At 42.2% G+C, this 14828-nt stretch overlaps 1 protein-coding gene across 1 annotated transcript in view; it reads right to left on the reverse strand.

Annotated features, from left to right (window-relative positions):
* The window catches only part of LOC126419387 (uncharacterized), a 49460-nt gene extending 35903 nt beyond the window's left edge, over positions 1–13557 (reverse strand). Inside the window, exon 1 of the mRNA XM_050086574.1 lies at positions 13183–13557. Coding sequence (XP_049942531.1) covers positions 13183–13557 — 375 coding nt within the window. The remainder of the gene's footprint in view (positions 1–13182) is intronic.
* Between the last annotated feature and the right edge of the window lie 1271 nt (positions 13558–14828).

Here is a 14828-nt window from a genome sequence, read left to right on the forward strand (position 1 = left end):
CAACTGCGCAACGCTACGCGCTGTTCACATCCAGCTGCCGCTGCCCAACACTACAATGGCAGACAACAATGCAAACTAGCCACAGACTGCACACAGCACAGCCAGTGATTTTCATACAGAGCGCTACGTAACGTTGCCAATAAGAAAACATAAACAGCCTACTTACATAGCCCCCATGCTCCCCACAAAAAATTTTACAAATTGTTTTGGGCAGTGGCCAATAATGATTTGATAAAATTTTTCATAATTACAATAACAAAGATATCAAATGCACACACTTATTGATTCAATGTTGGTGAAAAGCTAAAATTTTCTCACAGTCCATAAAGACAGTCCTGATCATTCATCACAGTAAAATTGCAGAATTTTTCTCAAAGTCTGAGCAGTAAAAGAAACTGCACACGGAAGTAGTGGATTTCCATGCAATCTTGAAGAAGTAGTGTTGTCCTTCCAACGGAAAGACAGTGCTGACTCTTGACATGCAGACAGGTATTGGTCCACAACAGAGCAAACCCACAGCAGAGTCAGTCGAAATTTTGAAGAGTATTGGTAGGAAGGTCATCACAGAGTAGACCCACTATAGTCTTGGTAGAGATTACGGAATTGGTGGGCCACCAGAGGTGCAGACCCACTGCAGTCCTGGTAGAAATAATGGTAATGGTGGGCCATCAAAGATGCAGACCCACTGTAGTCCTTGTAGAGACGGCCAGCAACCATCTGTTGTGACTGTGCAGGTGCACAATCACCATTGAAGAGTCTTGCGGATAATATTGCAAGTCCATAAACCACCACTTGTGCACTCACAAAGCTTTTTTTTTTCTTATTGTCCTTAGAACCAGCAATGCTGTTAACCAGTCCCTTGCTGAATTATTAACACACGTGCAAACACTATCAGTCCCTACTTCTCACATATTGTCCATATACTATGACCAACAGAAACGTGTGCAGTGAAATGGAACTTACAAGTTAATAATATGATGAACTGGTGTCAATTACAATTTTATAACATAAGAATACAATTACAAAGGTACAAAATACATCATTAAAGAACATAACAATACAGATAACGTTTGTAGTAATACAGGCTTTACAAAAGAATCGAAATAAACATATACATCAGTGTTACAAAAATAATGACATAAGTACATACATAAAGATCAGAATAACTTTTGAAACATCACCTTCACATATGAGCAACAAAACAGAATAAATAATGTCTCAACATCTTTACAAAGTAAATAACATAGTGTTAGAAAAATTCTACAACATAGCTCTCATCAGCTAAACACATAAAGACAGGAAAAACACAAATACACAAGGGTACACAAACATACAGAGGGATGACACAAAAGGAAAGGACAGGGTTTGTTTTACTGCAGTATTTTGCATGGAGGTCTCCCTTTCTTCATCATTATTCCCAAAAGTACTATCTAAGCCTGCTTTCTGTATTCTGTTCACATCCTCTTTCAAAATAGTTTTTCTCCACTGTACACTACTTTGTTTTTGACCAAACCATTTTCTTATATCTTCTCAATGCACTTCTTCCAATTCATCATAGTTAGTTTCTTATATAGTCTACCCCCTCTTAAGCTAACTTAAATTTACTGAGCTCAGATGCTAAACTAAGGGACGAGGCAATGCAGCAGCACAAAACAAGTAACACAAACATCAATGACAAAAAAATCAAACTGGCAAAGCAATTGCAATATTACAACTAATATAAGGCACTGTGCAACAAACAAGAAAAATAAATGCGTAGTAAAACTGGCTTAACAGCGTAATACAAAGTCAAATTCAGTAACATTATGCCTGGTAAACAGCAGCAGAAAATGAAATAACTTATGTCTAAACATGACAAAGCTCAAGCAGAAAAAATAGTACACTAAAAATGGCCATGTCTAATACCTATGTCACATCTTAATACTAGAGTGATGCATCACTGTAACTTGCTCTAGCAGACAAGTTACCAAGTCACTGACAAAAATTATGTATGCAATTCCTGTGAAGTGGAAATGTCTTTTTGTGCTCCCTCATTTTTTGGGAGTACATCAATCATAAAGTTATTTTTTACTGTATCTGTAGGCATAAAATATCTATATTAGTACATCTATAAAATTTTATTTTAACCAATGCTGCAGTGCAGCTAGAAACTAGATATTAAACAAAATGAGTAATTATATATATATAAAGCAACATATGAAACGTCATTCACTAGGCAAATGGTGTCTCCAAAGGCAAAAAATTCTCTCAACTAGAAAGACAATGGATGTAAAATGTTTCTCATCATTTCATTAGGCATTTTAGTAAATATCATAAATTAAGAGCTCCACAGTGTAATCATATGTTCTCAAGTTCGAGTGTGTCGTATTTGCGATGCTTTCTACAAAGGAATGTCAAATAGCGAGGATAATGGCCTCCTTTTTTTTTTTTTTTTTTTTTTTTTTTGCACCTAATGGCTTTCTTTTGTCAGACGTCTACCTCTCAGCTGGGCGCCCAAAACGCATTATGCCAAGGTAACTTACCTTTCTTGCTGAAATATTTACGACGGCAGTTTCCGCCACAGTGACAGTCTCATATAAAAATATTTCACAGGTCAAGAATTTGGGTTACAAATCTGTAGAAACAAAATCCTGTAAATATAACAGAGTCCAAAAAATTTTCAGTGGCATTGTAATACATTCACGCATGTACACACATTTCATAATTCTTAAGGTACGATTCTTGGTTTCCAACATCCTTTTTCACAAGTCAGAGTCCCTAACCACTGTTCATTACTCCTTACCTTATTACACATATAAATATTCGTCGACACTTCTTCAATATTTCATCATAACAGATACGTAGCACAATCAAATTCTTCATATAGCATCAGCTTATTGACCATAAACATACCTCAGCAGCATAATACACATCGTCATCGTAAAAATAACATCATAACACCTCAGTCAACTCTCAAAATCGTCGTAGCTTCCTCCAATAATTTCAAAACCTAAAAAAATTTCTTTGCTCATTTCAATAGTGTCATCTACCTCAATCGTACTTTAAAAATTATGATCCCATGCCAAATACATCATTCAAAGGTCTCATAGTATCACAATGGTTCTGAAAAAATATGAGCAGTTCACAAAGTACAAACAACATACAATTTCGTAAGTGTGAAGTTATCCAAGGGTGTAATTACGTAAACGTCTCTCACTGATCTAGTAAAATAAATGTTTGTCTCTCTCAGGTAAATAATCAGATAGCTGTGTAATTCTGTGTTAGAGAAATCTGGTACCGATGTGTAAAGTTGTATAAGTAAATACCATAGTAGCTAGAGCTCCTTGTGCTTGCCAAACACATGGTACACAAAGTAGGCGTGTACCCCCCTGAGGATTAATGTAATTATACCCTCAGGTTTTACAGATTACAGCAATGGAATGAAATGTATCACGGAAAACTTTCTTTGTAATTCAAAAATCTTTAAAAATAAATGTTTTAAGTATAAAATTAATCACTCAAATACGTGTACTGTAGCGCTAAACTGTGTGTCTTGTTGCACATAATCTCTGTGGAAGTGTCGTAGTTATCGTCCTCTGAAAGCTAAGTTCTGAAGAAGTCAATGTACTTACCTTATGATAAAGTGAAATGCTTTGCGTATAGATATCGTAGTTATTATGCTTATTGGCGTGATGAAGAAAGTACTGTACAGTAACGTATTGTTGTGCCATGAAAAAGCCTGTCTCATTGTTGCTATACCACAAAAGTTACTACTAAAACATGTTTCACTTTCCAGAATAATACAGAAAAACTGTGCAGATATAAAACAGAAACACCACAAAAGCAACATTGTAAATTGTCACTCATTAGTAGCGTCGTGATAAAATCGTGTAGCTGTCACATAAACTAACCACTGTGTCATCTGGTATCTCACAGAAAGTACTTTAAATCCAGAATGTATTTTCAAGTAAACCAAAATGTTGCATTAAAATCTCATTAGCAGTAGTGATAAATGTTCTAAGTACGTGAGCCTTATAGTCGTTACGTAATCGTGCAACTAACAAGCAAGAATGTACACACACAATAACACTGTGACGTCTGTTCACGATAACAATGCATTCGTAATTTCTGTTTCAATAAGTTCTCTTGGTTCTTGACTGGATATTTAACTTCAAACATTGTTGCATGTTAACAGATTCTAAGTCTGACAAAGCATACTAGTAATGTAAAGTGAAAAATTTGATGGCAAAGACTAAGTTATAAAGCAGATTATCTTTCAATAAACGGTTTTACATGTGAAATGTGGTGCAATCGTTTACTCTTCCTAGTACGCAGAGGTTCAACTTGAATGGAATTATCATGCGGTATACGTCGGTGAGGAATGCTAAAATTTTTCTCAAGGTTAGCGTCTATGTTATTTTTCTCTGAGCCAGCCGGCGCACGCGGTTGCCTGCGGTGCGAGTCATTGTCTGTTCCTTTGTTGGCGCGCGTCGTTATTGGGATTAGGAGACCTAATTTCTGCAAGTTCACCTTGACGAGAAGGCCCTGCCCTGTTTGAAGCACGCCAGTTCTGATGCAATTCAGGTCTGTCGATACGATTATATCGTCTGTCATCATGTCGGTAGATTCCATAGTTTCTTTCTTGTCGGTCATGTGGTGGAGAATTTCTCCCGAAATCGTAACTGCGTGGTGGACCGTTGCGTCTGAAGTTATTCTGTCTCCCTTGATAATAATTATTTTGGTTCCCATATTGTCTGTTTCTATGGTTATCTCTGTCACATTCATTACTACGAAAATTCGATCTTTCTCTGTAACTATTATTACTCTGCCAGTGGTTGTCATATGGGTGGTGTCTGTTTTGGTCACAATTTACGTTGTAAGAATAGCCTTGTCGTGTCCAGTTATTACTTCTGTCATCACGGAATTGTGACGGATGTGATCTGTAATTGTTCTGCTCCTGTTTTCGCATTCCGTGACTGTCAGTGTCAATTTCCAGTTCTTGTAAGAGTCCCTGAAAAGCTTCAATGTCGTCTTTGCAACGTCCTGCCAAAATAATATGTCGTAAATGTTCAGGTAATTTGATTAAGCAAATGCGGATCAGTTCTGAGGGGCTGTATGGGTTTGAAAGATACTGATTCTTATGCAAGATGTCTTCAAAATATTTGACAAGACTGGAAAATTCAGATTGTTCAAAGTGTTTTATCATCATGATGCTATGTTTTACTCAGTCTTGTGTAGCTTGAGACCAATATGCTGAGAGGAAGGCATGGTAAAATTCTCCTTCACTGTGACAATCGTGAATGACCGATCGCACTCTTACAGCTGGTTCATTCTCTAAATAGCCACACATAAATTCTAATCTGTGTTCTAACGAGCAGTTGGGAGGAAAACAATGAGAGAATTGATGGAGCCATGCTTGTGGATGAATGTCGTTGCCAGAATTCTTAAATGTTTTGAATTTACGTGTAGTAATGAACAGCTTATAGTCAAAATCATCATGTCGGCGAGTCGCATGTCGGTCATTGTTACGTCGTGTCTCAAAATTCGGTGCACAACATTGCCAATTTCTTTCATAACTTCCGAAATGCCCTGTGTTATTATTTTGTGGCTTATCCGTATTTCTAAGTTCCTCTTCCCGTGTTGGAGCGCGAGTGTCCTCTGAAATATGAAATTTTTGTATTACTTGTGCCAACTGATCTTGTACTTCCCGGATTTCTCTTTGGTGTTGCGTATTAATTTGATTCTGATTTTGTTTGAATTTCTTAATTTGTTCATACTCTTCTGTGTCAGTGGTGGCTACAGGTCTTGTGTCATTCAGGTCATCATCTACCTTTGCAGATAAGTTAGTGAACTGATCTGAAAGTTCGGCTACTTTATCCGATAATGAAATTATTTCCTCTGTGTGTTTTTCTGAACCAAGTTTCAGAGTGTCCATTTGTGTTGAAATCGTATCTACTGTGTCCTTTAAGTTTTCTTGAGTTTTTGCAAGTTGTGGAACCGAATCGGCAGATGCAACTGAGTCAATTTTAGCTTGCAAGGTGTCGTGATTTTCATGAACAATAGTTTGCAGTTATTTTATGGCTGATTCGTGATTCTGTAATGCATTTTCATGACGCGAAAAAATAGGTTGGAAATGCTCACAAATTTGTGTTTTTACGTCATTACAGACTTTTTGACATTTCGATTCGATTTTATGTAACTCAGTAGTTAAATCTTCACGTGTTTGTTCAAGTGTGGTGTCTAACTTTTGAAGATTTTGTTCCATTGTGTCTAACTGTTGCTGTGTTTGTCTCTGGTGTTGTTCCATTGTGTCTAACTTTTGAAGGTTTTGTTCCATTGTGTCTAACTTTTGTAGCTTTTGCTGTGTTTGACTCTGATTTTGTTGCATTGTGTCTAACTGTTGGTGTGTTTGTCTCTGATTTTGTTTCATTTGTTGCATTAATTGCAATAATAATGTATTAGTGTCTGGAATCTGTTCCTCTATGCTTTTCGGCAGTGCCTTTTCACCGGCAACATTCACATTTTGACGAGCAGAAAATGTGTCTTGACTTATTTGAGAAAACGGTGAGGACCCAAAACCTGAATCTACAGTATTTGCGAGATTGTTTCCTGTCATTTCGGATTCCTGAGGCGAGCTGCTGCCGACCGATCGATCGATAACGCTTCCCTGTTCACTAATTGTTTCACTGTGTACACCATTATTTGCAGCCCGCTCCATTTCCCTATGCGCAATTACCAAATTACTACTTTGAACATTAGTTAATTCATTACTCTGCGGCGCTAACACACTGCTTTCGTCTTCACTGTCATTTCTCAGTTTACTTTGGAGCCTAGTATTACGTTTTTCACACGCCATAATTGTCACAATGTTTCACACGATAACACAGAAAAGCACAATTTGAAAAGCAAAATAAAATAACATAGCAATGGAAATAATGTCTACTTAATTGCAAGCGCAGCTGCGAAATACTTGGTGCAAATCTACATGCATGCCACAACTGTTTTATACAACAATAAAAAGCTACAACTACAATGGAAATTCCCTCTACAGTTACGCGCTGGCAATAAACAAAAGCTACACTAATTACACAAACTACAAGAAAAAAATCAGAAGATTCCAGTGAGGTATCCTCGGCTACGGGTCGACATATGAAACGTCCCCTTTGAACAATTATACAGGACTGTGCTTAACCTGACACAATATTTTTAGCGCAACGCAATCTGACTTTCAAAAATCCCTACAAAAGAATGGCCCTGACTAACATTAACCTATACCTTTCACAAATCACTTACCTCACAAAAATCTTCGTTACTGGAATACAGCGAGCGCCACTACTGCCAGCTAAATAAAAGATTCAAACTACGGAAGGCACTAACTACTGATAGGCATAGTTAGCAAATGAAAGATTTTAATAGAGAACAAACAATGTATTTACCTTAATAGTGTTGAAAAATCATAATATACATAACAGATCATGACATCCAGTCTTAGGAATTTCCAAACTCCGCCATCTCTCTCCCCACATCCACCACTGCTGGCGGCTCACCTCCAACTGCGCAACGCTACGCGCAGTTCACATCCAGCTGCCGCTGCCCAACACTACAATGGCAGACAACAATGCAAACTAGCCACAGACTGCACACAGCACAGCCAGTGATTTTCATACAGAGCGCTACGTAACGTTGCCAATAAGAAAACATATACAGCCTACTTACAATTTGATCGCAAGGTCACAGGTCAACCGATTCCTCCACAGGAAAACACGTCTGATATATTCTATACGACACTGGTGACAGATAATAATTGTCTGAAAATAAAAAAATTTAACTCTTAACTCAAGGGAAGACTTGAACTCAGGACCTTTCGTTCGACAGCTGCTCACGCTAACCACGGGACCACTGAGCTTGCACTTTCCTTGATGTTGCCTTTCTTGCAAATGGGCTACTCAGTTTGTATATTTTGCTTTTTTTTTCATAGTTCCACACAACTTCTTCCTGTTCTCGACAGTTCTGTGTTCAGTTTTTCAAGACCTATCCACTGTGCCAACTTATAACTAAATCTGAGGGGGCTGCGATGGGGAGGTTCCCTTGTTAGACCTGGATGGTGACACATGGTGACGCGAGACTGGACGCGCATGTAGTTCATGTGTCAGCCGATAGAGGACAGTATTGGATAGGAGGACTGTGATTTTAGTTTCGGTTGTGCCCACTAGAGTGCGCTAAAGTAATGGAATGTTTTTCATAAACTATTCTAGTATTTTCATAAAGTGTTTTTATGTATTTTTGTGTATGTAACATGTTATAAATGTGTTTTAGCAGTATGACTGATGCGTGAGTGTGGATTAGTGTTAATATGAAGATAATTGTTTAACGAGCTATGTAGTAGGATTTAGTGTGGGAACATTTTGAAGAAGTATGGGTATGAACAAAGGGGATTTTTGTAGAATAGATTTGTAAAGTAAGTTTATGGAAAAGGGAAGTTAATTCAGGTATAAATAATAATAGTAAATAACTCTATGCATAAATAAAACTTCAGCATATTAGATAATTAGTCGGTAAAAAGTGCAGTCGTTAGGTTTACTATTATGCCATTGGTTATTGATGAAAAGCGCAGACTGACGCGGAAGAATGTTGTTTTTCTATTGGCTGTTGAGTAAACTGACCAATGGTAAAGCAATATTCTTCGCGCGCCTTTTTTCTGCTGGTAGCGAAGACAGAGTATTCTAGAGAGGAGTCGGAGCCTATCCATGAAACAGTTCGGATGTGTGTAGTAGTAGTTCCGATGGAAACGGTAAGTTGCCGGATGTAGCAGTGTTTCATACATCAAAAGTGTGGTAAAGTGACGGCATAATTATTCCTATGGGCGTGTAGAAATTTCGGAATTTTTAAGTGAATTTTGTGACGATAAAAGACATATTCCGCGTGGCGTATTGAGCAGGTCGGTGGCTAAAAACTGTGACTGCATTTGGTACCGACAGAATATTTGGCGAGCATTATCGATATAAAACAATCAATATTTTTGTAGCTATTGCGTTTTCGGGAAATGCAACACCATAAACTTGCTAACGTGAGTGAAAGGGATTGCGAGTGACTGTGTTAAGACTAGCACGGGCTTGGCAGCGATACTTGTTCACCTAAGTGTCAGAATATATTAATTGAGGACAAAATTTCCAACCTCTCATTTCATATGAAAACTTTCTCCCGAAACGTAGATTAGTGACTTTAATTTCAGCCTGGTTCACCTCGAAGTACAGTAGGTTTCACTCGGCTTCCCTAATGATGATCTGCTGAGACAATGTTCACAGGTAGTTGCAGGTACGTCGTAAACGGACGGAAAGAACCGCACCGCCGCAATGCGTCATCGCCGCTTCCTCTGCTGCTAAAGTTGATTGTTTGGGAATATTCTCACCATAAGAGGTGACCACTTCCATGCTGCAAGTTATTCATATTTAACACTACCGATGACGGGATGCAGGGAAAGGGGAGAGAGGGTAGTTGTGTGGGAAGGAATGACAGGGTACTGGTGCACGGAAATAGAGGTTCTGGGAAACCGAATAACCAGCACGTGCAATACTAAACATACACTGATGAGCCAAAACATTATGACAACCGGCTTTAATATATTAGTATTGGTTATTTAATGAAAATTTTTCTTTGTTCATTTATTATTATTAATAAATCATGTTTAGATGCGCTCTTATTTTAATTATTGGTTTTAGTTGGTTTAGCTTAGTTCCTTATTTCCTTTTATCTTTACTCTCCTGAAAACATGAACATGAAAAAAAGCAAAACAAAGATAATAAAATGCAGTCGAATTAAATCGGGTGATACTGAGGCAATTAGATTAGGAAATGAGTTTTGCTATTTGGGGAGCAAAATAACTGATGATGGTCGATGTAGAGAGGATATAAAATGTAGACTGGCATTGGCAAGGAAAGCGTTTCTGAAGAAGAGAAATTTGTCAACATCGAGTATAGATTTAAGTGTCAGGAAGTCGTTTCTGAAAGTATTTGTATGAAGTGTAGCCATGTATGGAAGTGAAACATGGACGATAAATAGTTTGGACAAGAAGGGAATAGAAGCTTTCGAAATGTGGTGCTACAGAAGAATGCTGAAGATTAGATGGGTAGATCACATAATTAATGAGGAGGTATTGAATAGAATTGGGGAGAAGAGGAGTTTGTGGCACAACTTGACTAGAAGAAGGGATCGGTTGGTAGGACATGTTCTGAGACATCAAGAGATCGCCAATTTAGAACTGGATGGCAACGTGGAGGGTAAAAATCGTAGAGGGGGACCAAGAGATGAATACACTAAGCAGACTCAGAAGGATGTAGGCTTCAGTAGGTACTGGGAGATGATGAAGCTCACACAGGATAGAGTAGCATGGAGAGCTGCATCAAACCAGTTTCAGGACTGAAGACCACAACAACAACAACTCCTGAAAACTTGGAAAATATGAATATTTCGTTTTAAATGCCACAGGAGAGCCAGAGGTGTATTCCGCAGCGGAAATCTCGCAGAAAGTCCTCGTCGTTGTCTGCTCCACCTCAAATCTCTAAAACCTTTACTCGATACGCAGATCGTTCGGCACAACTGTGTGCTATGTTGTTTGATGATTCTGGATGATAGGTCCAACAATTTAGCAAGTTAAAATTTATTAATTTCGAGATAATGTCTCGACGAATTATGACCGTGTAAATGCAGGTTCGCACTATCGTTCCAAACTTCACCTCCGAGCGATCTACGTCTCGTAATATTTGTACCATGGTAATTAACTAATTTCTATATGGAAATACACTCCTGGAAATGGAAAAAAGAACACATTGACACCGGTGTGTCAGACCCACCATACTTGCTCCGGACACTGCGAGAGGGCTGTACAAGCAATGATCACACGCACGGCACAGCAGACACACCAGGAACCGCCGTGTTGGCCGTCGAATGGCGCTAGCTGCGCAGCATTTGTGCACCGCCGCCGTCAGTGTCAGCCAGTTTGCCGTGGCATACGGAGCTCCATCGCAGTCTTTAACACTGGTAGCATGCCGCGACAGCGTGGACGTGAACCGTATGTGCAGTTGACGGACTTTGAGCGAGGGCGTATAGTGGGCATGCGGGAGGCCGGGTGGACGTACCGCCGAATTGCTCAACACGTGGGGCGTGAGGTCTCCACAGTACATCGATGTTGTCGCCAGTGGTCGGCGGAAGGTGCACGTGCCCGTCGACCTGGGACCGGACCGCAGCGACGCACGGATGCACGCCAAGACCGTAGGATCCTACGCAGTGCCGTAGGGGACCGCACCGCCACTTCCCAGCAAATTAGGGACACTGTTGCTCCTGGGGTATCGGAGAGGACCATTCGCAACCGTCTCCATGAAGCTGGGCTACGGTCCCGCACACCGTTAGGCCGTCTTCCGCTCACGCCCCAACATCGTGCAGCCCGCCTCCAGTGGTGTCGCGACAGGCGTGAATGGAGGGACGAATGGAGACGTGTCGTCTTCAGCGATGAGAGTCGCTTCTGCCTTGGTGCCAATGATGGTCGTATGCGTGTTTGGCGCCGTGCAGGTGAGCGCCACAATCAGGACTGCATACGACCGGGGCACACAGGGCCAACACCCGGCATCATGGTGTGGGGAGCGATCTCCTACACTGGCCGTACACCACTGGTGATCGTCGAGGGGACACTGAATAGTGCACGGTACATCCAAACCGTCATCGAACCCATCGTTCTACCATTCCTAGACCGGCAAGGGAACTTGCTGTTCCAACAGGACAATGCACGTCCGCATGTATCCCGTGCCACCCAACGTGCTCTAGAAGGTGTAAGTCAACTACCCTGGCCAGCAAGATCTCCGGATCTGTCCCCCATTGAGCATGTTTGGGACTGGATGAAGCGTCGTCTCACGCGGTCTGCACGTCCAGCACGAACGCTGGTCCAACTGAGGCGCCAGGTGGAAATTGCATGGCAAGCCGTTCCACAGGACTACATCCAGCATCTCTACGATCGTCTCCATGGGAGAATAGCAGCCTGCATTGCTGCGAAAGGTGGATATACACTGTACTAGTGCCGACATTGTGCATGCTCTGTTGCCTGTGTCTATGTGCCTGTGGTTCTGTCAGTGTGATCATGTGATGTATCTGACCCCAGGAATGTGTCAATAAAGTTTCCCCTTCCTGGGACAATGAATTCACGGTGTTCTTATTTCAATTTCCAGGAGTGTATATACATCTTGAATACTTGATCTTACTTATTGGATTTTATTTTGTACTTAAAACTATTTGAACATTTACTATACACCGTAATGGCGTCTCATAACAATACAATCTCTCTCCTCCTCTCACACGTCCGATCTCTCTATTTTCTTCACAAAGAGTCCATAAAACAAAATCTTTGGTTCCGTAAGACACAGAGATGCGTTCGTAGCATGGGGCGTCCAATTCTCGCAGTCGGTATATGCCGTTCATTGCAATATCAATTCGTCGCACCATAATTAGCCATTTCAGCACTGCCAAGTCGACAGCTGCCATTTTTCTGGACTTGCAAAACGCCTACGACAAGATCTGGCAAGACAACCTCGTACACAAGATGCTGACACAGGACCCCTATACTGGATACTTATGTCAAGATCGTGGATGACTTTCTCCGTGGCGGGACTTTCCTAGTGGCTCAACGGGGAATGCGTTCTGGCATTCGCCAATTGTCGGCAGGCACTCCGCAAGGATCGGTGCTATCTCCCATCCTTTTTAATATGCATGTCAATGATATGCCGGTCATGCCCGAGTGCCACCGTGCACAATACGCTGACGACACAGCACTATACACCACCGGCCGCATTACTGCGCCGTAGTCGCCCGCCTCCAGCGACAGGTGGACGCCACTATCACCTGGTGCCGGACAAACAAAATAGCTCTCAATGCCGCCAAAACTACGGCAGTTTACTTCACGAAACGGCGCCCAGTCCTCCGCCGCAATATCTCGATTGCAGGTGTGCGGGTGCGCTGGTCCCCGACAACCGCCGGCCGCGGTGGTCTCGCGGTTCTAGGCGCGCAGTCCGGAACCGCGCGACTGCTACGGTCGCAGGTTCGAATCCTGCCTCGGGCATGGATGTGTGTGATGTCCTTAGGTTAGTTAGGTTTAAGTAGTTCTAAGTTCTATCGATCTCCTAAGACAAATGTAACACTGTCACGTTGGTCTAAAATTACATCCAATTTTGCCAGAAACTGAGCATCAGGCTCCTGTTCCCTGCTTTCGCGAACTAGGCATTCCTGTCTTTCTTTTTCTTCGCGAGCGAGGCGTTCTACTTTATCTTTCCCCTCACGCTCCGCTCGATCTACAACTAAAATATCTTTAACTTGTGAAATTAGAGCTTGCTCGCGGATCAAGCGTTCTAATTTGTCTTTCTCTTCGCGTTGCTTCTCTCTGAGATCTAATTGTGCAGTAAAGAAATCAGCTGTTCGTGCTGGTGCTTGCACAACGTCAGTGGTTGATGCTGTTGTATCACCTTTACCTATCCTGCTCATCTGAGCCTGTTCATCAGCATTGCCATATACATTATCGTTTACATGCTGCTCTCCCATCCTTTTTAATATGCATGTCAATGATATGCCGGTCATGCCCGAGTGCCACCGTGCACAATACGCTGACGACACAGCACTATACACCACCGGCCGCATTACTGCGCCGTAGTCGCCCGCCTCCAGCGAGAGGTGGACGCCACTATCACCTGATGCCGGACAAACAAAATAGCTCTCAATGCCGCCAAAACTACGGCAGTTTACTTCACGAAACGGCGCCCAGTCCTCCGCCGCAATATCTCGATTGCAGGTGCGCAGGTGCGCTGGTCCCCGACAACCGCCGGCCGCGGTGGTCTCGCGGTTCTAGGCGCGCAGTCCGGAACCGCGCGACTGCTACGGTCGCAGGTTCGAAACCTGCCTCGGGCATGGATGTGTGTGATGTCCTTACGTTAGTTGGGTTTAAGTAGTTCTAAGTTCTAGGGGACTGATGACCACAGCTGTTAAGTCCCATAGTGCTCAGAGCCATTTGAACCATTTGAACCCCGACAACCACCTATCTCGGGGTCCAGATGGACTGTCATGCGGAGTATGTCACCAAGAAAGGGCAAAAGCTAACCAGGGCTTTGTACCCGGTCTTTCGCAGTAGGGAACTTAACCTGCATACCAAGCTCCGCATTTACCGAACAGTTATTCCGCCTGCACTCACGTATGGATCTGCTGCATGGGCCACGATTAGTGTCACCAGGATGCGGAAATTGCAGCGCCTGCAGAACAAGGAGCTCAGGTGGAACCTGCACGGCCCGCCACTCACGAGAATTGTCACTCTCCACGAGGAAGCGGATATCGTCCCCCTAAAGACGACCATACGCAACAACGCGCGGCGGCTCTATGAGAAAGTGGATGCCTTGCGGGACACTGTCCATGGGTTACGCCACGTTGGGACCACACTTCCACGCCGCTGGCATCGACATGCGGTTCCCCTAACCATCCTAGAGGAATCGGATTCCGACCATGGCGAACGATAGGTCTGGCACGCCCACCACGGACGCATCATTTGGCGTGACTAGCCCCCATTCTACGTCCAATACTTTCCAATCATACCTGCCCACGTTAGGCTAAATTTTTCTGCCTGACTCATGTAGTCCTGTCACCGTCAGAGGGTGGTACGGGACTACAAGTCCCACCGCCACACCTCCAAAGTGAATTGCAGTGACGCAGTCACTGCCCTGTGGATAAATTTACTGCCTCACCAACACAGTTAGACCGCAATAGACCGGTGATGCTGTATTGTAACATATCACAAAAAAAAAAAAATAAAAAAAAATAGCCATGGC

Source organism: Schistocerca serialis, chromosome 9, assembly GCF_023864345.2.
Source record: "Schistocerca serialis cubense isolate TAMUIC-IGC-003099 chromosome 9, iqSchSeri2.2, whole genome shotgun sequence".
In the NCBI taxonomy this organism is placed as follows: domain Eukaryota; kingdom Metazoa; phylum Arthropoda; class Insecta; order Orthoptera; family Acrididae; genus Schistocerca; species Schistocerca serialis.